At 43.7% G+C, this 27811-nt stretch overlaps 1 protein-coding gene across 1 annotated transcript in view; it reads right to left on the bottom strand.

Moving 5' to 3' along the window:
- The window catches only part of LOC124619430, a 641742-nt gene that overhangs the window by 276820 nt on the left and 337111 nt on the right, over nucleotides 1-27811 (bottom strand). Inside the window, exon 2 of the mRNA XM_047145805.1 lies at nucleotides 8626-8825. Coding sequence (XP_047001761.1) covers nucleotides 8626-8825 — 200 coding nt within the window. The remainder of the gene's footprint in view (nucleotides 1-8625; nucleotides 8826-27811) is intronic.

The following is a 27811-nucleotide window of genomic DNA, read 5'->3' as shown; positions in this document are numbered from 1 at the left end:
AGCAGCTCGGGATTTCGAGGAACCTTCAATCATTTGTTTGTTTGTACCGATTTCCGTCCCATTCGGATAATTACTACTTGTTGCGTCATGTTTTCCTTTCTTCCTTTTATCTTAGTATTCCACTGCACAAGTATTGGAACGATTTCCGTTCGTAACTTTTGATTCGGTTGTTTTAGCACTATGGTCCTTTACCTATGATTGTTACACTTACCCTTCTCCATCATCACGGGGAAGTTTTTATCATCATCACGGGATTACCCGATGTTATTCTGATCAAATATCTCTCGTCCAATATGAGCACGTCCAGAAAATCAGAGAAATTAGGACTTATGCTGAAGTTTGCAAACAGGTTTTTCCACGCGCCATTCGTGAATGGAAGAGAGGAAAACAAAATGACAGAGATATTAGAGGTACCCACTGCCACACACATTAAGATATCTTGTGGAGTATAAATGCAGAAGTATACGTAGATGAAGACGTAGAGGCGTTAGCTGACTTTCTTTAAGAATCCTTTTTCCTATTGCTGATGTTTTCGCTTGTTTCATTTTGATGCTTACGCTTACTTACTTGAATTTCGTGAGTAGTCAGTGATTCAGCCGAAAAAATTCACAACTTCTTAGTAATGTTATGGATATATTCCGCAATAGCAAGAAAAGCGGTTAAAGGCAGCTTATAAAATCCGTTCGTAAAATGATGACAGAAAATACGAGATCGCTGAGTTTGTAATGACAGAAAAATTTTGTAGCAGCTTGTTGCATTCTGCACTGTGATGCGTTTTCTCTATGTGTCCCTAAGTACTACAAAAATAACCTAATTCTGTTAAATATCGTTCGAGTAAAGTTTTACGAAGATCTTTGCAATAAATGTACTTTCAACTGCACATTCAAATATATTTCAGGTAAGCCTTATTTGTATAAAAGTTATACCGCAATAAGAAGATTCTGTTACAGCTACAGCAACGGCTAAAACACTAATGTTACAACAATAAGCATCACATAAAAATGAAATGTATTGTGCTCATTGAAATATACATAAAATGCGTATTTCAGTCAATGTCTAACAGTCAAACAGAGTCACTCTTACTGCAGTTTCTGTTACTGATAAGTTAAGATGACAAAGACGTGTGTTCACTCTAACTCTCTGATATTTTTCATTGATCTACATATTCGTAATCGGTACTTGTTGACAGTATTAAATGAACTTGAAATCGTTTTTCTAATAACTTTCTGTGACTCCGTGTTGATATGGTTATGAAGAACTTTATATTTGAAGAACATTCACATTATGGATTAGTGAACATAGTCGTTACTTTGTCTCCGATAGAATGACACCACTTTTTTCTCACTCTTCTTGAAGTTTATTTAAGAGTTTCCTTCACGGTGCTGTTGACATTATGAAATATTTTACCAGTTTGAGACACGCAACCTAACGGCACCCGACGTTATTCCACAAGTCTGTCAGTTATGTAATGGCGCAGTGAATAAACCAGGGAGGTTAGCATCAACTGCTGTAGCCGAAGGTGAGAATAGCGAAGGAACCTCAAACCAAATTATGGGAATAAGCGACTTCTAACTAGCGTAACACGAAAGTTCTTTGTTAACTGCGCCGCTGTATGTTAGCCTGATTTCGAAGAGTTACTATGTTCTTCCCAAGTAATTGCTGTTGTTGTTGTCTCAGGGAGAAAGCACACATCGTATGGAAGGCGTTGCACATAAAAGTCGAGTGTGGTGTGGCGATTTAACTAATGTTTCAATGGTTTCCTTTTTTTTCCTTTATTGTATTTCATTTCCCCAGTGGGGCGGGCTGGCAGCAGCATATGTGCTTCAGCCGAAAGACATAGAACAAACAATAGAAGACATTTAAAAATATACAAAGGAGAAAGCATGGTGAACATAGATATAAAAAAGGGGGAACATAATGGAAGACAACAGACAAAAAAGAGGCGACTGTAAAATGGAGATAAAAACTGTAAAAAATTAGTGCACACAAACAATCGCACACTGGGACACTTAAAAGAGCACAAGGCACAGAATGACCAGAGCATAAAAGTATCAATGGATGGCGTAGCACATAGCAAACACTGACAGTAACTCTAAGTACTAGGACAGCACACAATTAAAATCACACCTCTCGATGCACAGGAGACACAGCACTAAATACAACACTGACGTGGCACACTGACGATGATCAAAACAGAGGATCTGCCAGGCGCAAGGAGATGAGGAAGACCGGAAGAAGGGGGGGAGGGTAAGAGAGGAGGGGGAGATGGGCAGGGGTTACGCCGAAGAGGGCCAGGTAGGGAGGGACGTGGGAAGGAAAGAGGCAACGATGGGATGCAGAGACTCAAAGGGGGCGGGGGAGGAGGAAAATCCACTCTGGGAGAAGGAGGGGAGAGGAAAAAGGGGGCCCTGGGGAGGGGGGAACAAGGCCAGGTTATAGTTGGAAGGAAGGGTATATGTCACGACCAAGTTCATCATCTGAGAGGGGGAGGCTCTGGAAATTGCCCTGATGAAGGAGATGGTGTGGATGTGGAGAGAGGGAGGGCTACAGCAATAGAGGCATGGCAACGGGTGTAGGGTGGAGAGGAAGGAGGAAACAAGAGGGTGGGCGGATGAAGCCTGCGGACAATGTAAAGGATGTGGAGATGTTGGAGGAACCGGAGGAGGTGGGGGAGGGGCTCCAAGCAACGTTGGTATAACAGAGGATAGGACAGATGAGGGGTTTTTAGGTGTGGAGGATGGTAGAAGTATGCAATCCCCATGTCCAGCCAGACAGGAGTTTCAGAAGGCGGAGGCGGGAATGGGCTTTGTGCTAGATGGTCTAGAGGTGAGGGGTTCAGGTGAGGTGACGGTCGAGGGTGAGGCCAAGGTATCTCAGGGTGGGGGTGAGCTGGGTGGGACGACCATAAAGGGTGAGGTATAAATCATGGAGACGAAAGGAGCGGGTGGTGCGGCCAACGATGATTGCCTGGGTTTTGGAGCGGATTCAATGGTTTCCAGCAATTGTATCTATTTATGTCAATCTATGTAGAAGCACAGTGGATGCAGACTATAAGAGCCCAATATTTCGGACAAGCTAAAATTATGTGCTGAACCCAGATAAGTACCCAGAGATCTCTGCTTTTCGAGAGCAGTGCGTCACCAATTGGGGTGAGCTAGCATCAAATATCGAGTCAGAGTTTCACATCGCAAGTTACCTGCTCTCCTCCGTATCTTACAAGTTCCCCAGAAATTTCTATGCCATTGAGCTACGGTAGTACTTACGAAAATAGGGTTTGGGACAGAATGCAATCAATCAGTTTGTAGTCAATCCATGAGACGTGGCGGTTAGCATAACTGACTGTCAGTGATTAGTTGCCTGCTGACAGTAGTCTGCAGCTGTGGTCTTATGCATTTGTGACTAGTGATGGGTTAACGAACATGTGCACTTACAGATTATGTTGTTTTACGATGTTTGAATACGAGTGCTCGCACTGTGTAACAACGTCACGAGTATATTTAACAGTACTGACAAAGACATACACATGTGTCAGCTTACATTACATTGACATGGCTTAAAGGCATAATATCACTTGATAATGGCCTAAGGCCTATATTGGAATAGTGTAATAAAAACTTATAACATTCACTGGCGGAAAGATGATGTCCTTGAAAAATATCTTTAGAACTGTGAATCCCAGTTACAACAAGTTTTATGATTACAAACACTAGAGGAAAATAATAGCAGTACGAAAATGATACGACTAGAAGCATTATGCGTAGATCGCTGATGAGTAGATACGAGTATGAAAATGTGAGACGCTATCATGTAATTCTACCAAAAGATTAATTACGTTTCAGTAGAGAAGGAAACATCAGAATTGTACATAAAGCTGACGGAAGCAATAATTGGTGAATATTTGGTTCTATTAAACAAAAATACAGCCTGTTTCGTAAGATATAGATCTTTAATGTGATGCACAGTCCTTATGAGAATTTTTAACACTTAGCGTGCGGCTGATGCAGTATTACAGCGCTTACAGGAAATGGAAATGTGGGGCGCACGTAATATTAAGTCTCGCTAGTAACGATGATTTTCCGCGGTGTATATTTACGGCCCTCGCAGACGCGTGTCAGGAGTGCAGCCTTTGTAGTTTTTTATAGATGGTAGTAGCAGTATCACTGGAAAAACGCGTCGTTTTTCAAAACTTTGTTATGTTTTCTTGTTTCGTAGGCGTTAGCTGTCGTTGAAGTTCTCTCCGTTTCGTGCGTTTTGTGTGATTTTATGATGAAGATGTACAGTGTAGAGGAAAAATGTTTGAAGCAATTGATTTGCAATGACTCTGAAGAGTCCGCCTGTAATGAGAACGAAATATTTTATGACAGCTAGCATCGTATTATTTTCGAAGAAAAAATGGTTCAAATGGCTCTCTGCACTATGGGACTTAACATCTATGGTCATCAGTCCCCTAGAACTTAGAACTACTTAAACCTAACTAACCTAAGGACATCACACAACACCCAGTCATCACGAGGCAGAGAGAATCCCTGACCCGCCCGGAATCGAACCCGGGAACCCGGGTATTTTCCAAGTCTCTGTTGTTATGAAGATCCTTCCTGTAGGTAAATCATGAAATCAATCCGAACGCATGATTCCAGTGATTGTAATGTTAGACCAAGTATCTCTCCATGTTTCAATTGGTATCACACTGTACTACGCTATGAACTCAAAGCCTTCCTATGTTCTCGAGTTTTTCCGCTTGGAAGTCAGTCACGGCAACGTTATTAATTTCTGCGCAGAAATTTATATGTTACTGCTTTTACATTGATTTGAAGTGTACTATTTAGTGTGACTGAATGCAAGATTATTACTTTTATTAGAGATTGATTAGAACAAACAAAAAACCAACAGTCACGTGTTTCGTTTATCACAACAACCGTGTTCAGGCTTAAGAAGATAGTAAAAATTAAAGCAGGAAAAGAGAAAATTTATTTTTGCTTGAAAAACACTTACTAACTCTTGTCCAGAAATATATATGCTTTTCACTGGCAGCCATTATCAGTGGGATCCAGAATGCAGCACTGGGGCTGCAGACTAGAAAACTGTACGAGCTATACTCTAGACTTTCCAGCCTAAGTGCTTTGTACTTTATATCTTTTATTCTGTACAAATGTTCCTCGGAGAGCGAGGCTGTGACATTCATTTGTATATATGACAAGAAATCCTTGTTTTATTTTTGCTTTTCTGGGAATTTTTTAACTTCTAGTGTTTTCTACGATTTAATTGAATTAAGTAGCTTCTGTTCCCAAAATGAGTTAGCTTTGATTCACAGGGGTCTACAAAACATGTGGAAATAAATAATTTATCAATGTCTTATTCGGTTCAAGGAAGTCTCTACGTGCATTAGTCTCTTACAGATCACCACCCAACAACTTTTTGGGTATTATGATGAAAGGCGTCTATTTATGACGCCTTTGACACTCTTATGCATCTTTACAGTAAGCATGTGTTGATGTTCGATGGGTTTCCTCAGAAGAACACATGGCACGACTGTGAGTTTGTGTTGTGAAGAGTTTCGACTGGTATATGCCTAGTTTTTAGTTGTAAATTTTATATAGATGCTTCTGTAGTTCTACGTTGGAAATCTGTGCTACATGCAGTTTTTATTATTTTTCCCACCCTTTTTTGGTCTGTTACGTCTATCTCTGTAGTAATTAATAGACAATAAACTTCTTTCTAGAACACTGCGGGATGTGTTATGCTCCACAAAGACGTGAACAATCCATTGTTTACGTGTCTGTCTCCCCACCCAGTCTCCTAACTCCGCCATGTGAGTTACAATTAGAACCATACGGGTGAGTACGTGGAATAGGGCACTAAACGTCACAGCCCCAAAATTGCATTCGCTCACGACTTTGGCGTGGTGTGTTGGCGCCACTCATGCAGCATACCCACTCACTACCAATTCTTAATCTACAGAATTGCATATTTTCGTATGGTTCAAAGTTCGTTGAATTGTTTGAACAACATCTTCGCCATGGTTTGCACTATTTATTATACAGTAATTTTCAAAGGCAATAAGTATACGTGTCACCCATTACTTCCACGAAGTAATCAGTATTGATAATTAACGGGAGCCATACAAACTGATGCCAAATATTATTTATTTATTTATGCATTTATTACTTATTTTACTAATGTTGTTGTATTTTCCGTACGTGAGTAACGTCTACCAATTATCAATCTAGATGATTTCATGAAAGTGCTTTGTGGCACGTACACAAATTGCCCGCGAAATGTCCAACTTAAGTATCTGTTGAAGCTTAACCACTTGAAAATTAACTGACGCTGGAGACATTAGATTAAATAGTGAAATTCAAGTTGAAAGTACACTACTGGCCATTAAAATTGCTTCACCAAGAAGAAATGCAGACGATTAACGGTTATTCATTGGGCAGATATATTATACTAGAACTGACAGGCGATTATATTTTCACGCAATTTGGGTGCATAGATCCTGAGAAATCAGTACCCAGAACAACCACCTCTGGCCGTAATACCGGCCTTCATACTCCTGGGCATTATGTCAAACAGAGCTTGGATGGCGTGTACAGGTACAGCTGAACATGCAGCATTAACCCGATAACACAATTTATCAAGAGTAGAGACTGGCGTAGTGTGACGAGCCAGTTGCTCAGCCACCATTGACCAGACGTTTTCAATTGGTGAGAGATCTGGAGAATGCGCTGACCAGGGCAGCAGTCGAACATTTTCAGTATCCATAAAGGCCCGTACAGGACCTGCAACATGTGGTCGTGCATTATCCTGCTGAAATGTAGGGTTTCGCAGGGATCGAATGAAGGGTAGAGCCACGGGTCGTAACACATCTGAAATGTAACGTCCACTGTTCAAAGTGCCGTCAATGCTAACAAGTAGTGACCGAGACGTGTAACCAATGGCACCCCATACCATCACGCCAGGTGATACGCCAGTATGGCGATGACAAATACACGCTTCCAATGTGCGTTCACCGCGATGTCGCCAATCACGGATGCGACCATCATGATGCTGTAAACACAACCTGTATTCATCCGAAAAAATGACGTTTTGCCATTCGTGCACCCAGGTTCGTCGTTGAGTACACCATCGCAGGCGCTCGTGTCTGTGATGCAGCGTCAAGGGTAACCGCAGCCATGGTCTCCGAACTGATAGTCCATGCTGCTGCAAACGTCATCGAACTGTTCGTGTATATGGTTGTTGTCTTGCAAATGTCCCCATCTGTTGACTCAGGGGTCGAGACGTGGCTGCACGATCCGTTACAGCCATGCGGATTAGATGCCTGTCATCTCGACTGCTAGTGATACGAGGCCGTTGGGATCCAGCACGGCGTTCCGTATTACCCTCCTGAACCCACCGATTCCACATTCTCCTAACAGTATTGGATCTCAACCAACGCTACAATCCGTCCTTTATCAAAGTCGGAAACGTGATGGTACGCATTTCTCCTCCTTACACGAGGCATCACAACAACGTTTCATCAGGCAACGCCGGTCAACTGCTGTTTGTGTATGAGAAATCGGTTGGAAACTTTCCTCATGTCATCACGTTGTAGGTGTCGCCACCGGCGCCAACCTTGTGAGAATGCTCTGAGAAGCCAGTCATTTGCATATCACAGCATCTTCTTCCTGTCGGTTAAATGTCACGTCTGTAGCACGTCATCTTCCTGGTGTAGCAGTAGTGTATTATAATTCAAATAAATCTTAATCCGATCACAGTAATATGCGGTATTATGTAAGAGGAGGATATGTGATGAAATTACTTTTTGCGAGTAACTTTTCCATTTACACGCTCTTTAGATAATCATTTTGAATAACAAACATCAATAATAGTGACCGTAGGATTACGATGTCACTCCAGTTCTGCCAATGGCCTTGTCAAACACGTCGAAGAAGCAAATAGAGGTCCTGGACGCCCTCACAAAACTGGGAGAATGAGACAAGATCAACGGAGTAAGGACGCAGAAGGCAACGCATTGCACTAAAGACATATAATTTGTGTCCACAGGAAATGTGACCTCTTTTTGGTCATGGAGACTAGAATCGAAGAAGTCGAGAGACTGGTACAAAAAATTGAGCCATCCACTTTGTCACTACCAGCGCGCGCGCGCGCGCACACACACGCACTCACTCACACTCACACACACACACACACACACACACATACACACACACGCACAGACAAACACACGCACATACACACACACACGCACATACACACACACGCACATACACACACACACACACACACACACACATACAAACACACGCACATTCACACACATACACACACATACAAACACACGCACATACACACACACGCACATACACACACACCCAGATACAACAAACACATGCACATACACACACACGCACATACACACACACGCACATACACACACACGCACATACAAACACACGCACATACACACACACGCACATACACACACGCGCACATGTACACACAAGCACATACAAACACACGCACATACACACACACGCACATACACACACACACACATACACACACACGCACATACACACACACGCACATACGTAGACGCAGACGTGGAGCGGAGGCGGTACTCACGTCGATGTGCACGCCGTGGACGTGGTGCTCCTTGAAGGGCGGCGACCGGCCGCGTATGAACTGGAAGAGCTTCTTCTCGCCTCGCAGCCACTCCACCTTGTGGATGACGTCGAGGTGCACGCTGTAGTTGCACTGCAGCACGGCCGACCGGCCGCGGTACACGTACCGGGGCATCACCAGCTCCACCGTGAAGGTCGCCTCTGCAACAGCGCCAAAACACGACCGCTCAGAGTGCTGCAGTCTAGCACTGTGCGTGTTGTACTGATTCAGTACGTGGTAAGAGCTCTGCAAAGAGCATCAACTCTTGCTTTAGTTCACTTCAAGGGAGCAGGGGAGGTAGGGACGCAGAGCAATTTTCAGTTTTTCTAATATTGTGGTCAATGAAGGTAGATATTCACACAATTTCAAACTGAAGTCATACCCATTCACGTTCCAGATCTATCTGATTATTAATTACAGAGACCTTCACAATGTAGCTAACACAAAAATTGTGGTGTTTTACCTACAAACTTTCCGCAGCCCATGGTCTTGCGGCAGCGTTCTCACTTCCCGCGCACGGTGTCCCGGGTTCGATTCCCGGCGGGGGCAGGGATTTTTCCTTTCTACAGATGATTGGGTGTTGTTGTGTCGTCTTCATCATCATAATGCATCTCCATTACGGTCGGACGAAGGCAATGGCGAACCACCTCCACTAGGACCTTGCCTACGCTCCTCGGACTATGAGACATCAACATCATCATCATCGTCACCCACAAATCGGGTAAAGCCTCGAAGTAATAAACATAAATAAAAATGTATGACTGAATTATAAAAACACTTGAAATGACTATAAAACTGCTTTACTGTAAACAAGTTAGACAACGGAGTGTTGAACTGAAATACCTCGTAAATTTGCGCATACTGCAGTAAAATACTTGTAATAAATACTACTTTCCTCTTGTAGAGGATGTGTAGGATTACGTGAAAGAGTTTAATTACTGAGGCTAAGCTATCTACATAGCAAGTAAATAGTGTACTTTGTTAGGTCTTCTGATTATTAATTGACGTCCCATGCTCTTGTTCCTGTTCGTCTTTTCTTCGAATATTTCTTCGTGAAATAATAAGTCCATATCTATTTCTGAGCTACTGCCATGGTGTTAAAGGTCTGAATCTGACTCAAAAACAATGAAGTAGTTGTTTGTTTTGACATTGAGTAATGAAATGTACCTTACGTTGTTTTGCTTGTGTAGGATGCTCTTTTTTTCTTTGGCACATCTTCCCATCCCAGTAACAAGCTTCCATTTTCCCATGCATTCTTCTTCCATTAATTCTTTATCGGGTATCAACTTTAGAAGCACAGATTTCAATGCTTTTCCAGAAAGTTTTCCATAAATCTTTGTTTTAGACAGCGGAATTGTATCTTAAGGTGAGATGATCTCACGCAGTACGGGTTGAATGTCATCCTTCCCGGGGTTAGCATTGAAGCATTGTCGTAAGGTTGTTGAACCTGCAATGAATTACCCCAGAACACCTGCGGGGATTTGCTGCATTCCACCATTGTAGGAAAAACCCGCCACGTTGATTTAATAGGGACAAAGTGGAACAATTACTTCAACGTGAAGTGAAACATAAACGCAGTACCGTCAACGGGTAATTATTTAATACTTCTTTTCAAACTCTACAATGTTCAAGTTAAATAGGACAGCTACAAGTAAATAGTAAAAAAGCAGACTTAATTCATTTTCTCATCTTTCACGAAGCATTAAGTTACAATAAGACAACTGTGTCGCCTGGTGGTCAGCTCTTGAATCGATGACTGCCGATTCAAAAATTCGGGGAGGGGTTTTATCACACGCGGGTCTTCGCCCCACCAACTTTACTCTGCAATGGGCAGGGGAGTCTGGTCGCCGCCACTCACCCCCCCCCCCCTGCCACCCCCTCCCATACGACAGAGAAACAAAATTTATGGCCTTTGCAAACTGTGAAACTGGTGGAAAATACAATGGATATTTACTAGTAGCAAGCTTACATAGAGTCATTTGTTGCGAAATTTGAAAACTATTTCTCCACCTTAGAAAATCAGAAGATATGTGTGGTTCCCAGGTTAACAACGCACTAATATTTCAGTTAAAACTCAGGTTGATAAGTTGATACAATTAATTTGCTGCTTCCGGGATATATAAAAATGATTGTAAATGTTGGGATCACTACTACATCGTCCAAGCCGGCCGCTCTTTTAACGTAAGATTTAAAGAGAATTTACAACCACCTAATAAGACTGCCGTCAACCAAGAGTAGCCGTACAACAGGGAACACTGAGTATGCTATGAATATGTCCCACAAGCGCTGAAGTGTCATGCTCTCAGTTTATTGGAGGAACTGAGGTTTTACGAGAGCCTGGAATAGTGCTTAATGCACAAGGGGATGTTGCACAAAACCCAAACCTTGCTTCGTGTATCAGTGTCCTGCATTATTTTTCGTCCCCCTCGTGGGATAACGAAGTATTGCACTGCTACTAAGAGGAGAAAAGGATTAGAAATTTAGTAGCAAAGGAGGGTGTCGGTCTAAGGAGGTGGGAAGGGAATTTGTAAATTTGTGGTAAGTTCCCATGGGCCCGTCCGCAAAGGTCATCGGTTCCTAGGCTTACACACTACTTAAACTAACTTACGCTAAGAACAAAATACACGCGCCCATACCCGAGGGAGGACTCGAACCTCCGACGGGAGTAGCCGTGCGAACCGTGGCAAGGCCCCTTAAACCACAGGCTACCCCGCGCGGCAGGTGGGAAGGGTGTGGTGGCATTATGATTGGGAGGTTGGTCAAGTGTCTGAACAGATTTGATTGTCTGGGAGAGGGCGACAGTTGAAATTTCGTTGGGAGAGGATATTGTGAATATACACGTGTAGGATTGGTGGAATTTGCGCAGCACTAGTAATAGAAATCACAGAAGATACCGTTGCTGAGGTGTAGGTTGTTTGAAGGTGTTCAACGTGAGTGAGGAGAGGTGGGAATATGATGAGATAGTAAAGATTCCACGTGGGGGATGTTAAACGGGTCTAGAAAGTTAGGGGTTGTGGGGGTGGGGGCTGATAAAACTTCGGTGAAGTACGTACCCACTAATTATTTGACTTCCCTTTGTCGTTAAGTAATATAGAGTGCACTAGACATAATCTTTATTTGTTATGCTGATAATGTCACCCTGTTTTATTGATTATGTCTTCTCTGATTTACACTGTACTTGCCGGCTGTGTTTCTCATCCATTGATTGTCGCAATATCAGCCTTGACGCGACATAACAAGAGGTACGCGGGGTCGTCTAGCAGTTGTGTTCCTCCAGTCAGTACTTGAATATACCCCATTTTGGAGCAATGTCGCGATACGATAAACCGCAATCACTATAGGCTACAATCCGACCTTTATCAAAGTCGGAATCGTGATGGTACGCATTTGTCCTCCTTACACAGGGCATCACAACAATGTTTCACCAGGCAACGCCGGTCAATTGCTGTTGGTGTATGAGAAATCGGTTGGAAACGTTCCTCATGTCAGCACGTTGCAGGTGTCGCCACCGGCGCCAACCTTGCGTGAATGCTCTGAAAAGCTAATCATTTGCATATCACAGCATTTTCTTCCTGTCGGTTAAATTTCGCGTCTGTGGCAAGTCATCTTCGTGGTGTAGCAATTTTTTTTGCCAGTAGTGTATGACCCTAATGGAAAACAAATGCTGGCAGACTGAACATGTAAACAGGTGGAAGAATAATAGGTCTCCATGAAGAATGCGAGGACAACCTAATGAGGATGGAGGAAAATGCACGAATATAGTAGCCTACGCACCGAGGAAGCAGCTTCCGTATTGCTATAAAAATCTTCACAATGCTGAACGACTTAGGTATAGAGACAAAATGAGAGATAAACTTGGTAGGGGTAAGAGTGAAGATGGACCTAAAATAGTAATCTGACGCTTCTCGACACCTGCAGCAAGTACAGCAGTGATGGAGTGCTTCTCAGAAACATTGGGTAACGTCGAGTATAAATTGTAACACGTAACCCCATGCAGCAATACTGGCTCAAAAATGTGCTGTTAAGAGTCGTGCAGTAACGTTTATGGACGTCGCCATGTAAGGATGGTGATTAAAAGTGTTCAACAATGTGTGAACTCAGTGTGTGAACTCCTAAGGGGCCAAACTGCTGAGGTCATCGGACCCTAGACTTATACACTACTTAAACTAACTTGTACTAAGAAAAACACACACACACACACACACACACACACACACACACACACACATATGCCCGAAGGAGAACTCGAACCTCCGGCGGGAGGGGCCGAGTCTTCCTTGAAATGGCGCCTCTAACTGCCGTACTTAATTAAATCGGAAGTAAAAAAGCTACAATTACAGGGATTGTAGTAAGTGTTTTGCAGTATCGGCCATCGTCTCTTCTGTGATAATATCGGTCGTTACTGATGTACTGTAATGGTACTTATTAAATAATAAAAGCACAAGTAATCATGGGAAATTATTGCTACTATGTCACCTCAGTCCACCAATGTTTAGCTAACTGTTTTACAGAGATGGCAAAGAAAATACAAAATATCCTTGTGAGCCACACATTCAACATGTGTCCAGCTTCTGCGCTTGGTACAAAAAACCCAGTCTTTTTCAAATGACTCCAGACACACGATGCATTTTTTCAGTCTCTTCTGTTGACCCATTATTTCCAGAAAATTTCAGCTTTCTTCGCCGCTTTGCAACTGGATTTCCATGGGCACACTTCACGTGTTTATTTTGTTTTGGAACACCCCAACTTTCTTCACCGATCTTTCAGATCTTACCTTGTGAGGTTTTAATCCCTTCCCTTCGGTTGAAATCGCTTCAGCTGCCTGCCTCGCGGACATTTTGTTAGACATAACCTTGCTCACAGCCATTTCCGTGCATCTTCATTCCAATTTCCTCTTACTTTTTTCTCATTTCCCGCCATTTCAGACCGAAAAGAAAAAAAAAGTTCAAATATGTGTGAAATCTTATAGGACTTAACTGCTAAGGTCATCAGTCCCTAAGCTTACGCATTACATAACCTAAATTATTCTAAGGACAAACACACACACCCATGCCCAAGGGAAGACTCAAACTTCTGCCGGGATCAACCGCACAGTCCATGACTGCGGCACCTTAAACCGCTCCGTTAATCCCACGCGGCACCCGAAAAGAAGAACGAAGTGGAAAATAGAATTTAAAAGCTGAAATTACTCCTCTCCGATACTGGAAGATAGCCGGATTGGCGGTACTGCACCACAAACACGCTGTGGGATCTAGTTTTTTTTTCTTTATTGTTATTTTGAAACCTGTAGTACAGACAGGCCTGCAGCAGCATACGACGCCGCTCTTTGGCCGCAGAGAAACACAGATATAGAAATGAAGACATTTAGAGAAAAAACATGGTGGACATGTAAACGGAGACAACACAGTTTAGCCCGCATCTCGTGGTCGTGCGGTAGCGTTCTCGCTTCCCACGCCCGGGTTAACGGGTTCGATTCCCGGCGGGGTCAGGGATTTTCTCTGCCTCGTGATGGCTGGGTGTTGTGTGCTGTCCTTAGGTTAGTTAGGTTTAAGTAGTTCTAAGTTCTAGGGGACTGATGACCATAGATGTTAAGTCCCATAGTGCTCAGAGCCATTTGAACCATTTGAACAACACAGTTTAAAATACAAGGTGCCGTTCACGGGCGTAGAGTCCAAGATAAAATTGTTCAGACACCTGGACAGAGACAGAAACGAAAATTGTCACACGTGAACGTAGGTGCACAAAACGAATAACACTGAACCACTTAAGCACAAAACGACGGCACACACAGAACACGAGGCGTTGATCTCCGGCGCGCGAATGTTCACTAACCGTGTACGTGTCCGGGGACCTGCCAAGAAAGGAGGAGTGGGGGAAGGAGGAAGAGGGGAGAGCAGATGCCATGGGCAGGGGAGAAAGGGGGAAGGGAGGAAGGGGGAGGGGAAGCTCGGGGCAAGAGGGGTGAAGGGAGGGGACAGGGGGAAAGGAAAAGGAAGGGAGGGAGAGTGCCTAAAGGAAAGGACACAGGAAGTGGGGGGGGAGGATCAAAGTTGATAGGAGGGGTAGATGGAGGGGAGGAGGACATCATCAGGGAGGGGGAGCTGGCGGAAGCCACCTTGGGAGAGGGTAAGAAGGGTGGAGAGATGGAGACCGGGTGGGATGTGGGAATACAGGCGCGGCAGTGGTCGGGGGAGGGAGAGGATGGTTGAGACAAGCGGATGAGGGGGATCGAGTTTGCAGGAGGTGTACAGGATCCATATCCTTTCAAGGAAAAGGAGGAGGTGGGGGAAGGGGATGAGGATAGATTCCCGGATCTGCATGGGGGAGGGGAGATGGATGCGATAGGTGAGGCGGAGAGCATGGCGTTCAAGGATTTGGAGGGATTTATAAAAGGTAGGGGGGGCGGACATCCAGGCCAGATGGGTGTAACAAAGGATAGGGCGGATGAGGGATTTATAGGTGTGAAGGATGGTGGAGGGGTCCAGACCCCACGTACAGCCGGAAAGGAGCTTGAGGAGACAGAGTCGGGAGCGTGCCTTGGCTTGGATTGTCCGGAGATGGGGAGTCCAGGAGAGGCGACGGTCGAGGGTGACGCCAAGGTACTTAAGGGTGGGAGTGAGGGCGACAGGACGGCCATAGATGGTGAGATAGAAATCAAGGATGCGGAAGGAAGGGGTGGTTTTGCCTACAATGATCACCTGGGTTTTGGAGGGATTGACCTTGAGCAACCACTGGTTGCACCAAGCGGTGAACCGGTCAAGATGGGATTGGAGAAGGTGTTGGGAGCGCTGCAGGGTGGGGGCAAGGGCAAGGAATGCGGTGTCATCGGCGAACTGGAGATGGTGGACGGGGGGTGACGGCGGCGGCATGTCCGCCGTGTACAAAAGGTACAGAAGGGGGGAGAGGACGGAGCCTTGGGGCACACTGGCGGAGGGGAAAAAGGTGTAGGAATCTGTGTTATGGATGGTGACATAGGAAGGACGGCGGGAGAGAAAGGAGCCGATCAGACGGATGTAGTTAATGGGAAGGGCGAAGGTTTGGAGCTTGAAGAGGAGACCGGAATGCCATACATGGTCATAAGCTCGTTCGAGGTCCAGGGAGAGGAAGATTGCGGACCGACGGGAATTAAGCTGGTCGGAAAGGAGATGAGTGAGGTGAAGGAGAAGGTCGTCGGAAGAGAAGGACGGCCGAAAGCCACACTGGATAACGGGAAGGAGGTGGTGCTGGTGGAGATGCTGGTGGATGTGTCGGGTGAGGATAGATTCCAGGACCTTGCTGAAGACCGAGGTAAGGCTGATGGGACGGTAGGAGCAGACGGCGGACGGCGGTTTGCCAGGTTTAAGGAACATTAGGATACGGGAGGTTTTCCACAGGTCGGGGTAGTAACCGGTGGACAGGACTACATTGTACTTGTAGAGCCTGGCCAGGGTGGAGAGGAAAGAGACAGGAGCTTCACGAAGGTGACGGTATGTGACACGATCGTGACCAGGAGCGGTGTTACGTTTTGTGCGGAGTGTAGCAATGAGATCCTGTGTAGTGATAGGGGCATTGAGTTCCGTGTGTGCAATGTTGTCCAAGTACTGGAAACCAGGTGCGAGGGGAGGGACAGAGGTGTCAGTTGGATCGCGGACATCCGGGAAGAGGGAGTAATCGAACTGGGGATCATCGGGGATGGAAAAGACATCGGAGAGGTAAGAGGCAAAGTGATGGGCCGTACTAAGGGAGTCAGGGAAGGGGTGATCATCATGGAGAAGAGGATACTAGGGGGAGGGTTTAGTTCCGGTAAGGCGACGGAAGGCTGGCCGGAACTTGGACGAGTTGATAGGGAGGGTAGCATTTAAACGGGTGCATGTCTGTCGCCAGTCCTGGCGTTTCTTAGCCGCGAGCAAATTACGAACGTGTCGCTGGAGTTGCCGGTGGCGTCGTAGTGTGTCCGGGTCACGCGTGCGGAGGAAGGCACGGTAGAGACGGCGGGATTCACGGAGGAGGAGGACGGCCTGGGGGGTAAGGTAGGACGGTGGGGGTGGATGGCGACAGTAGGGACGTGGGCCTCCACGGCCTCAGACAAGATCTGCTGGAGAAAAGAGGCGGCATGGGTTACATCGTCAGGGTGGTGGTAGGTGAAGGGGTGGTTATCGACTCGGGTGGAAAGGGTATCCCAGTAGGCATTCCAGTTGGCACGGGAATAGTCATAGATGTACTTAGGGGGAGGGTCACTACGAGGGTCAGGGCGGGGGCGACGACCGTCTGAAACGGTGAGGAGGACAGGGAGATGGCCGCTACCAATGGGCTCCAGGACATCCACCGTTATGCGGCCAAGGAGGTTGGGGGAGGAAAGGATAACATCGGGAGTGGAGTTGGATTCGGGACGGGTGTGCTGGGGGATGGGGATGAGGTCGCCTTGAAGGGAGGAGAGGAACCGATGCCACCGCCAATGGGATTTAGTTCTACGAACGTTCTTTTACAGAAACTATCGTGAAACGCTTGTTAGATATCGTACCTTACATAACACAGGTAACCGGAGTATAGCAACGAAATTAATGACTTACCTTAAAAAGGCGTACCGCAGGCCTGAAAAGATCTTCCATGCGCTAAGAGCTAAAGCAACACCATTTGTCACTTCAATGTATTTGGATAAACAAGCTTGCTTCTGCTTAGTGCACACTTCTGTCATCTGGGAGCTGAAGGGCAAAACACAGTAGCGGCCGGTACTGTAACCCGGCCGACATTGCGCGACTTTCCCCTAATTACGTATACTTTTGGTGACTGAATGTAGAGTAATTAATTTCTTAGGCAACAGGAAGCTAAAGCACACGGTGAAACCGTGCATTCACCTTTTTTGTGTGTATGCTGCTCGTTGATTCTTCTTCGCGTACGCGCCCTTGCGAACGCCCGGCTTGCGGCCAGTGATAAATTACAGGGGAGAGGCACTCTGACCACATGCTCATGTGATCTCATATCCAGAAGGTACAAAGTCAGTGAGTCTTCATTCGTTATCTAACTCGCTAATATCTCATGGCAGCGGATTTTAATGTTTTCAAGAGAATTGCAGCGGCTCACGCTACAAAGATTCACCCTGTAATCACTGTCATTTAGATGGAGATTTAAAAATTCGTCCAACGTGGAGGTCAAAAATTGAGTGGAATGGCGACCCAGTTAATGATATTGTTGACAGAATGCTAGCACACGAAAACATCTTAAGCCATTGGATTTACTGCAAAATGTTTCAATAGCGTGAATTTCCAGAATTCACGACAGGTCTGACGAAAGGAAAGTATTTGAGCACTCCTTGGTGAAACTGTTCATGCTTTTAACTCGATGTTTCTGCTATATCCTTAGCCATTTACACACAACGGAACGCTCATCAAATAATAGAACCAGTCACATGGTAGGACTCTATTGTATTTTCTTTCCTTTCTTTAAATTCAGTGTGTCCAGAACTGGCTCTAGATTTGCAACCATGGCTTGCGAATTAGAGTAGTCGGCTTCATACCTGAGGATGCAAATGGTGTAGCGATTACTGGTTCGGAGCATATACTATGAAGGCACTACTCTCTGCCAAAGAAGTTAGTTTTAAGTAAGAAAATCCACAATTTTTTTAAACTGACGTGAAATATCATATAGACACTGGATCAATTTCAATATAATGGTTTGAGAAACACTCCGGAACATGAAGGTACTTATTACTTATTCGAATTTTCTGCTGCCAGTCACTTTTATTTGTTTTATGTTTAATTTAACATAGTGCAGCGCGTTTCGAGCATGTTTTGATCATCTCCAGGTGTTTATACATACAAAAAATTGTTACCTAAATATGAAATAACTTGAAATAAATTATCATAGGACTCTTGCTTATTCTTCACTGCTGGTGTGGTTTTTGGAGTATTCGGCACGTTTGCATCAATTGTGAGGGAGCGAAAATCGTGTATTGCCTTTTTTTTTACGGTTGTTCACGTACGATTTTGGCGTCCCACATTTTCTTTTGAATCACTGGTACACTAGCGGAGTTGTAGTGAGATATTATACTGCTGCACTATCTGTTTTGGTACTGATTTTAGACGAATACACTGCTCAAATTTTTCTACTTACGCGTAAACACTACACACATTATAAATTGTGGTGGCCTAGCAGTGTGTGAATGACTATCGACTATAGCATTTGACATCAGTTTTCGCGATTCTGAGATCCCGTAATTGTTCGTTTCACATTCAAATGGTTCAAATGGCTCTGAGCTCTATGGGACTTAACAGCTGAAGTCATCAGTCCCCAAGAACGTAGAACTACTTAAACCTAACTAATCTAAGGACAACACACACACATACATGCCCGAGGCAGGATTCGAACCTGAAACCGTAGCGGTCACGCGGTTCCAGACTGAAGCGCCTAGAACCGCCCGACCACTCCGACCGGCCTGTTTGATATTGGTACGTCTTAAATCTATTGCATTAGATGTGGCATAACACAACTGAAGAATTTTGAGTTCTTCATTTCGGTTGTTTCATTACGAATATTGTCAGTATTATCTCCGAATTTCTTATTACGAATGGGGATTTACATTTCATCCATGAGATCTATTCTTTCGCTTTTTTCGATTTTGTGCAGAATGTCAAGATTTTATTAGATTTTCAAATGGTGAACTGTGTCCCCAATGTGTGTTGCTACTACTTATTTGTTACATTTATCCAGCCTGTAGCAGTCTAAACGATCTTTCAATCGCACTCTGAAATTTCTGCCTATTTGACCAATGCGCTGACCACTGTTTACTCGGCATTGTACAGCAATTCGACATGGCATGGACTCAACAAGTCTTTGGCAGTTCCCTGCAGAAACATTGAGCTATGCTGTCTCTATAGCCTTACATGATGGCGAACGTGTTGCCGGTGCAGGATTTTGTGCACGAAATGACCTCTCGACTGTACCCCGTAAATGTCTGAAGGGACTCGTGTCATGCGATCTGTGAGGCCAAATCATTCGCTCCAATTGTCCAGAATGTTCTTAAAACAAATCGAGAGCAGCTGTGGCCAGATGACATCGTGCATTCTCATCCATAAAAATTCCGTAGTCCTCTGTGGAACATCATGTCCACGAAAGGCCGCAAATGGTCTCCATAGCGGAACACAGCCATTTCCAGTCAGTGATCAGTTCAATTGGACCAGAGAACCCAGTCCATTCCATATAAACACAACCCACGACATCATGGAGCCACCACCAGCTTCCACAGTGCTTGTTGGCAAACTGGGTCCACGGATTCGTAGTGTCTGCTCCACACTAGAATCCTACCATCATCTCGTGCTAACTGCAATCGGGATTTATCTGACCAGGTCACGGTTTTACAGTAGTCCAGGGTCCAACCGATATGGTTACGAACCCAGGAGAGGCGCTGCAGGCGATGTTGTGCTGTCAGCAAAGGCACTCGCGTCGGTTGTTTGCTGGCATAGACCATTAATGTATAGTTTCGCCGCACTGTCCAAACAGGTATGACGTACGTCCCACATTGATTTCTCCTGTTATTTCACGCAGTGTTGCTTGTCTGTTAGCAATGACAAGTCTACGTAAACGCCGCTGCTCTCGGCAGTTAAGTGAGGGCCGTCGGCTACTCCGTTGCCCGTTGTGAGAGGTAATGCCTCAAATTAGGTATTCTCGGCACACTCTTAAGATTGTGAATCTCGGTGAACTGAATTCCCTTACTTTCTGAGAAATGGGATGCGTCCAGCAGCAACCACCATTCCGCGTTCGAAGTTTTAATTCCCGTTGTGGGGCCATAATCACGTCGGAAACCTTTCCACGTGAACCACCTGAGCACAAATGACACATCGGCCAATGCGCTGCCCTTATGTACGTGATACTGCCACCTTCCGTATACGTGCGTATCACTGTCGCATGACTTTTGTCTCTTCAGTGTATAGTATTTGTTGCACTGGTTGCAGGCCGTTTTGCAAATGCCAGGTGGAATCTATTCTGCCAGCTCGAAACACACTGTATCTCAAGCTGACCGAGCGGACTGCTGCCATTCTAATGAAGATATGTTTCTGAAATTTGACTAAACTACTCCTCGTGGATGTCTGTAAGGAGTGTGAAGCTAATTTTTATTTTTATTTATTTATTAATTATTGCAAGGAAGTGACAAAGCTAACGACAAAACTACAATTTTGTTTCAAATGTCCGCCAGCGTAATCTTTTTTCTTTTTTCAAATTCAAAAAACTGAGGCATAGCTCCTTGCGCAAGGTCATACATAGTTTTTTTTTTTTTTAATTTCAGGCAAGATTTGCAGACTGGCAGATTTATGGCATGGGCGCACCTCATTTTTGACAGAGCACCTTAAACTCCTCACGTTGGGGATTACTGATGACTATAGTCCTTCAAAAAAATCAGAAAATTTTGTCGAAATTACAATAAATAACGAGTAAAAAGGTTTACGTTGAATGCTTCATTGTATTCTGCAATAAAAATAACAAAAATGGCTTATTTTATAGACTGACCGAGGACCCTTAAATCTTATCAAAGATTACTATGAAAGAGATTACAATTAATATAAAATTTCATGTACTAAAATTTCTTTAGAAAGTGGTGAAATGTACATTTGATGGATTGTGTAGTAAGGTGACTTAATTAATTTAATTTGCTTAGTTTCTGAAGACAAAATTAAGATCAGCCAGATAATAATTAGTAACTTCTTTTTTATTTGAAAAGTTCCATAAATTTGATTATTATAAAGATTGGGGCGTAATTATGTGCGCGAGATTTACTTTGGTACAAGAAATTGAAATTGCAATCATTGAAAGATAATTTCAATAAATATTTCATGTTAAAATAGAGGAACTGGCGCCCGATTCTTGTAGAGAGTATTATTTATTTTAGGAAGGAAAATATTCAAGGCGAGTTAGTATTGGTTTGTGGCTCAGATGTAAAGTAGACAAGACCAGAGTTATCACAACAATAACACACGTAAGAGTCAAGAGTAGTGTTAAATGTTGCTTCCAGAGAGAACGAGAGACCCCTCCCACCCCCCCCCCCCCTCCCCCAAAATACTAATAAATGCTCATTAATAATTGCGATGTTCTCAATAATAGTGAGACAGGTTTAATAATTTTTATTAGTTCATACGAGGGCAGTCGAACTTTCATAAGAAAAAAATTTGAAGCTTTTTTAAAAAAACTAAGTTTAGATTAGTTTCTAGAGAGAGTATGTGCTGAGCAAAATGGAATTTCTGTTTTTCTTTTAATTCCTCAGGCATGTATCGCTGAAGTTTGAGCATCAGCAGTCGGTTTTTTGTTATCCATGAAACAGGAAAAATTCTTTCTTACTACTTGTACTCATACAAATTTGAGTTTTTTAAACGGTATTTACATTTTGAAATATATATATATATATATATATATATATATATATATATATATATATGTAACTTAATGTAAAACAGTTATTTATTTCGAAAATTTACGATTATTCTACATTTGGTTCCATGTGACTGCAGCAGACAAACTCTAAATCAAAACAACTGCATTAAACTACATAAAATCCAAGAAATGTGGTTACAAGGTATAATACAAAATTTTTTAGGTACGCAAATAATGTCTTAAAACTCAAATTTATAGGGGTACTAATAGTATAAAAGCATTTTTATTGTTTTATACAAGATAAAATAACACTGACGATGCTGAAATTCAGCGAAACATGTCTGGAAAATAAAAAGAAAAATAGAAATCAAGTTTTGATCATGGGTGACCCTCTCGAAAAACAAATCTGTTTGTAAGCAAAAACGGACAGAAGAGCTTCAGCCTCAGGATGATCAGAACAAACTTTATTAACATTTTACACCTTCATTCATCACATCCACATATGTATTTCTCAGGTGAGCATGGCGACGAACACATTTTTTCGCACGGATAGACCAGTTTGTTGATGCCATCACTGTAGAATTTTTGACTTTGTTGAAGGAGCGGCATCCTCTTCACTGCTTGTAACTCTTTATCACTATCAGAATGACGTCCTCGAAGGTGTACTTTCAGTTTTGGAAACGGCTGGAAAGGGAATTGGCACAAGGTGGGATCGTATGGAGAATGACAGATGACAGCTGGCATTGTCATGCTGAAGTAGAGGGTGCTCCATGTGTGGACGAACTCTTGTGCGGTTATAAACACTATTACAGCAGGCTGTTTGTCACGCACTGTCAAAGTCACTGTCATGTTACAATTTAGAGGCCTCTGGCGGCAGACAGCGAAGCGCGAAAGTCGACCAAGTAACGTGGATGAATTAAAATACCTCAACCGATATTGAGAACAGAATAAAAAGTTCGGAGGCATTACTACTCAGCACGCCCTTGAGTTAGACCAGGGGTTCCCTACAAAGTTTTCTAGCGGACCGCCTCATCGAGCATGATTGGTACCTTGTCATATCACAGTATCAAGTACCTAAAAAAGCCAAATTAATAGACTTTTTTTACGTTTTCTAATTTTAGTACTTAGAAAAAACATTGACATATTCATTATTGAAAAAATATTGAGCTTAAAACTTTTTCAATTTAGCCATCATTGTTATTGATAAATTTTTGATTATTGCTCTAAATCTTTGTCTTCAAATCTGAGTGTTTAGTATAACAAACTCCATAAAAAAAATAAAAATTGAGTGTGAGCTGAAAATGACAGGAAAAAATTAAAACTGAGTGTATTGGCCTTTCAAGTGTACTACACTTGAGATTGCATTGAGTAGACATGTGTGAAAAATAAGAAAACACTAATTTCATACAAGGTATTATTTATTTGAAAAAATACAGTTACAGCAGAGTACTCCATCAGTATACAGTTAGTTTTAATTTTCAGTTCTTAATGAGATGAGTTCAATCTGACCTTTGAGTCCATTATTTATGAAATATTAGGTTCCAAACTTGAAACTTTCACTCTCAAATCCGACCGCATGTCGAGCTGATTCCTATATTTGTTTTTCATGAAACACGTGGAAGAAAATGCATGCTCACACCGATATTTATTTATTTACGCATTTATTTTACCTGGCAAGATTAGGGCCTTCAGGCCCTCTCTTACACTTAACCAGGCATACTGAAACTGAACGAATTTCAGTTTCTACAGAACACTAAGGACACATAACGTGTTATACAGTATTAATGTTAAACAAAAAAGTAGATTATAACAGTAGTACAATGATAATTATAACAATCAAAAAATAATTATAACAATCAAGAATAATAATAAGAATAATAATAATAGTAATGACTATATATATGTTAGTAAACATATTTTTCTTTTATGAATGTCAGTCCTATTGCTAATTGGGAATTTTCTCGTTATGTTCTTGCAGCTTGTGAGTTATTCTCATCGAGCAGAGACATAAGATGATAGAATGAGGGGAAAGAGATGTAGAAGAAGAAGATAGGTTACAGGAAGAGAAATAGAATGGTAAAATTCGAAGCTATGATGGAGAGGGGAAAGAAAGAGATGAGAGGGACACAACAATGGTGGCTATACCGTCCCTAATATGTAAGTTTTGAGTTCCCTCTTGAATGTTGAGTGGTTCTGGATAAGACACAGATCACAGTGGAGCGCGTTCCATAGTTGTATGGCTGAGATGGAGAATGACGTGGTTGCAAATGGAAGGACCTTTTCCATTGCGTCATCAGTCTAACGGCATACAGCAGAACTATTTGCCTCTATCTAATTCTAGTTTTGCGCTAGAGTGTGCTAGTGTCATTGGCTCTAGGAAGATGGTAGATGCAGAAGTTAGCGTTCGCTAAGGCTCTGCTCATGCAAGAAGCGGCCAAAACAAAAAAAAAAACAAAAAAAACTGTTATCATACGAAATATATTTAATATATTTTTTGTTCTAATCTTGCGGAGCCCTCTGGGATAGCTCGCGGACCCCTGGGGGTCCGCGGACCACCTGTTGGGAACCACTGTGTTAGACACTACAACCTCTCACGGTTGCAGCAAAGTTCAGCAATTTAGTTGGCGTGGCCAGTCACTCGTAACAATAGATTATAAGAGGTCATGATACTTACAAGGGGAGGCCGCCAATTGTGATATTCAGATTCGATTCATACTGCGCATAGTAAGAACTCATGGCCAGAGGTGTAATGTGGCAAAGCACCAAGATGCACTTCTCAGCAGTTGTCGAGAAAATCGACAGTTAAAAGAAACCGTTGCGGTGAAATACTCTCTACGATTGATAACTTCCTAGAGCGCCGTGGCGCAGCGGTAAGCGCTCGGGTTCGCAGTCCGAAGGTCGCCGGATGGAATCCCACGCCATGCAACTTTTTTGTGATATATATATATATATATATATATATATATATATATATATATATATATATATATTACAAAAAAGTATTATTTTTCCACGACAAACGACTTTCAGCAACTTGCAACTGATATACACTCCTGGAAATTGAAATAAGAACACCGTGAATTCATTGTCCCAGGAAGGGGAAACTTTATTGACACATTCCTGGGGTCAGATACATCACATGATCACATTGACAGAACCACAGGCACATAGACACAGGCAACAGAGCATGCACAATGTCGGCACTAGTACAGTGTATATCCACGATCGTAGAGATGCTGCATGTAGTCCTGTGGAACGGCTTGCCATGCCATTTCCACCTGGCGCCTCAGTTGGACCAGCGTTCGTGCTGGACGCGCAGACCGCGTGAGACGACGCTTCATCCAGTCCCAAACATGCTCAATGGGGGACAGATCCGGAGATCTTGCTGGCCAGGGTAGTTGACTTACACCTTCTAGAGCACGTTGGGTGGCACGGGATACATGCGGACGTGCATTGTCCTGTTGGAACAGCAAGTTCCCTTGCCGGTCTAGGAATGGTAGAACGATGGGTTCGATGACGGTTTGGATGTACCGTGCACTATTCAGTGTCCCCTCGACGATCACCAGTGGTGTACGGCCAGTGTAGGAGATCGCTCCCCACACCATGATGCCGGGTGTTGGCCCTGTGTGCCTCTGTCGTATGCAGTCCTGATTGTGGCGCTCACCTGCACGGCGCCAAACACGCATACGACCATCATTGGCACCAAGGCAGAAGCGACTCTCATCGCTGAAGACGACACGTCTCCATTCGTCCCTACATTCACTCCTGTCGCGACACCACTGGAGGCGGGCTGCACGATGTTGGGGCGTGACCGGAAGACGGCCTAACGGTGTGCGGGACCGTAGCCCAGCTTCATGGAGACGGTTGCGAATGGTCCTCGCCGATACCCCAGGAGCAACAGTGTCCCTAATTTGCTGGGAAGTGGCGGTGCGGTCCCCTACGGCACTGCGTAGGATCCTACGGTCTTGGCGTGCATCCTTGCGTCGCTGTGGTCCGGTCCCAGGTCGACGGGCACGTGCACCTTCCGCCGACCACTGGCGACAACATCGATGTACTGTGGAGACCTCACGCCCCACGTGTTGAGCAATTCGGCGGTACGTCCACCAGGCCTCCCGCATGTCCACTATACGCCCTCGCTCAAAGTCCGTCAACAGCACATACGGTTCACGTCCACGCTGTCGCGGCATGCTACCAGTGTTAAAGACTACGACGGAGCTTCGTATGCCACGGCAAACTGGCTGACACTGACGGCGGCGGTGCACAAATGCTGCGCAGCTAGCGCCATTCGACGGCCAACACCGCGGTTCCTGGTGTGTCCGCTGTGCCGTGCGTGTGATCATTGCTTGTACAGCCCTCTCGCAGTGTCCGGAGCAAGTATGGTGGGTCTGACACACCGGTGTCAATGTGTTCTTTTTTCCATTTCCAGGAGTGTATATATATATATATATATATATATATATATATATATATATATATATATATATATATACATTCTATATCAGTTGCAAGTTGCTGAAAGTCGTTTGTCGTGGAAAAATAATACTTGAAATAAAACACAATATCGCCAATAATATTCAAGTGGATACAATTTATTGAAAACTTCGGTTTACACTCGCACATAATTAACAATTAGTGACAAGAAGTAGCTGGAGTATCGCACCAACCAGAGTGATAGTTATCGTAGAAACATGGAAAGCAGGAAACAGCACGACATCGAGTACATCTGATAAACGATGCGTTTCTACAAGAACAATTGTTTCTTAAATTATCTGTTGGGAAACGCATCTGATTGACATTCTGAAAAATTGTTCTATCGTTCGTCAGGTTCGATGGATACCACGCGTATCGTATAATATCGGCAAAAATCGGAGAAGACAATGGGTGGTGGACTATGGATTGGATTTTTATACAATCGTCTCTGGAGTTGATGTCACGGTTTCACTCGATTAAAAATTCTATTCTAATTTGAACGTTTGACTTACACTATACGTATTCGTTTCGGAGTATCGTTTCTACGTCTTCCGTTAACTATACGTGGTAAACATTATGAGGACGATTAATAACATTTGTGAAATACAACTTTGTTTGCGGAAAACATAATGATGTTCGAAGTCGTCAGTTTTTCCACGACAAACGACTTCCAACAACTTATTATACGTGTAATTGTTGCAACTGCTTGCCGGGAATTATATATATATATATATATATATATATATATATATATATATATATATATATATTTGAATTACAAAAAACAAATACTAAAAAAAAAAAAACGTTCCATGGCGCGAGATTCGATCCGGTGACCTTCGGATTACGAACCCGAGCGCTTACCGCTGCACCACGACGCTGTAGAAAATTAATAATCGTAGAGAGTATTTCACCGCAACGGTTTCTTTTAACTGTCGATTTTCTCGACAACGGCTGAGAAGTGCATCTTGGTGCTTTGCCACATTACACCTCTGGCCATGAGCTTTTATTATGCGCAGTATGGATCGAATCTGAATTTTACAATTGGCGGCCTCCCCTTGTTAGAGGTGAAAAAGAAGAACTGTAGGATCTTTAGAAACTCAGATTCCCTTGGTTTTCTTTGTAGATTGCAGATTTTATTGCATCTTGTCGGTAACGGGGGGAGTAACGTAGAGGAGCATTGCGGGGTTTCCCCTTGACCTTGGAGCAGCAGGCAGCCGCCCTCGGCGCAGAAGTGGGGGCGCAGTGGTGCGCCGTGTAGGCAGCGCGTCGTTAAATATGAAGGCCGTTAGAGTGACGGCCAGGTGCGGCGGACGTCGGCGTAAGGAACGCGGCCTGG

The sequence above is a fragment of the Schistocerca americana genome, chromosome 6 (genome assembly GCF_021461395.2).
Source record: "Schistocerca americana isolate TAMUIC-IGC-003095 chromosome 6, iqSchAmer2.1, whole genome shotgun sequence".
Taxonomy (NCBI): Eukaryota; Metazoa; Arthropoda; class Insecta; order Orthoptera; family Acrididae; genus Schistocerca; species Schistocerca americana.
This window is presented reverse-complemented; position numbering and strand designations above follow the sequence as displayed.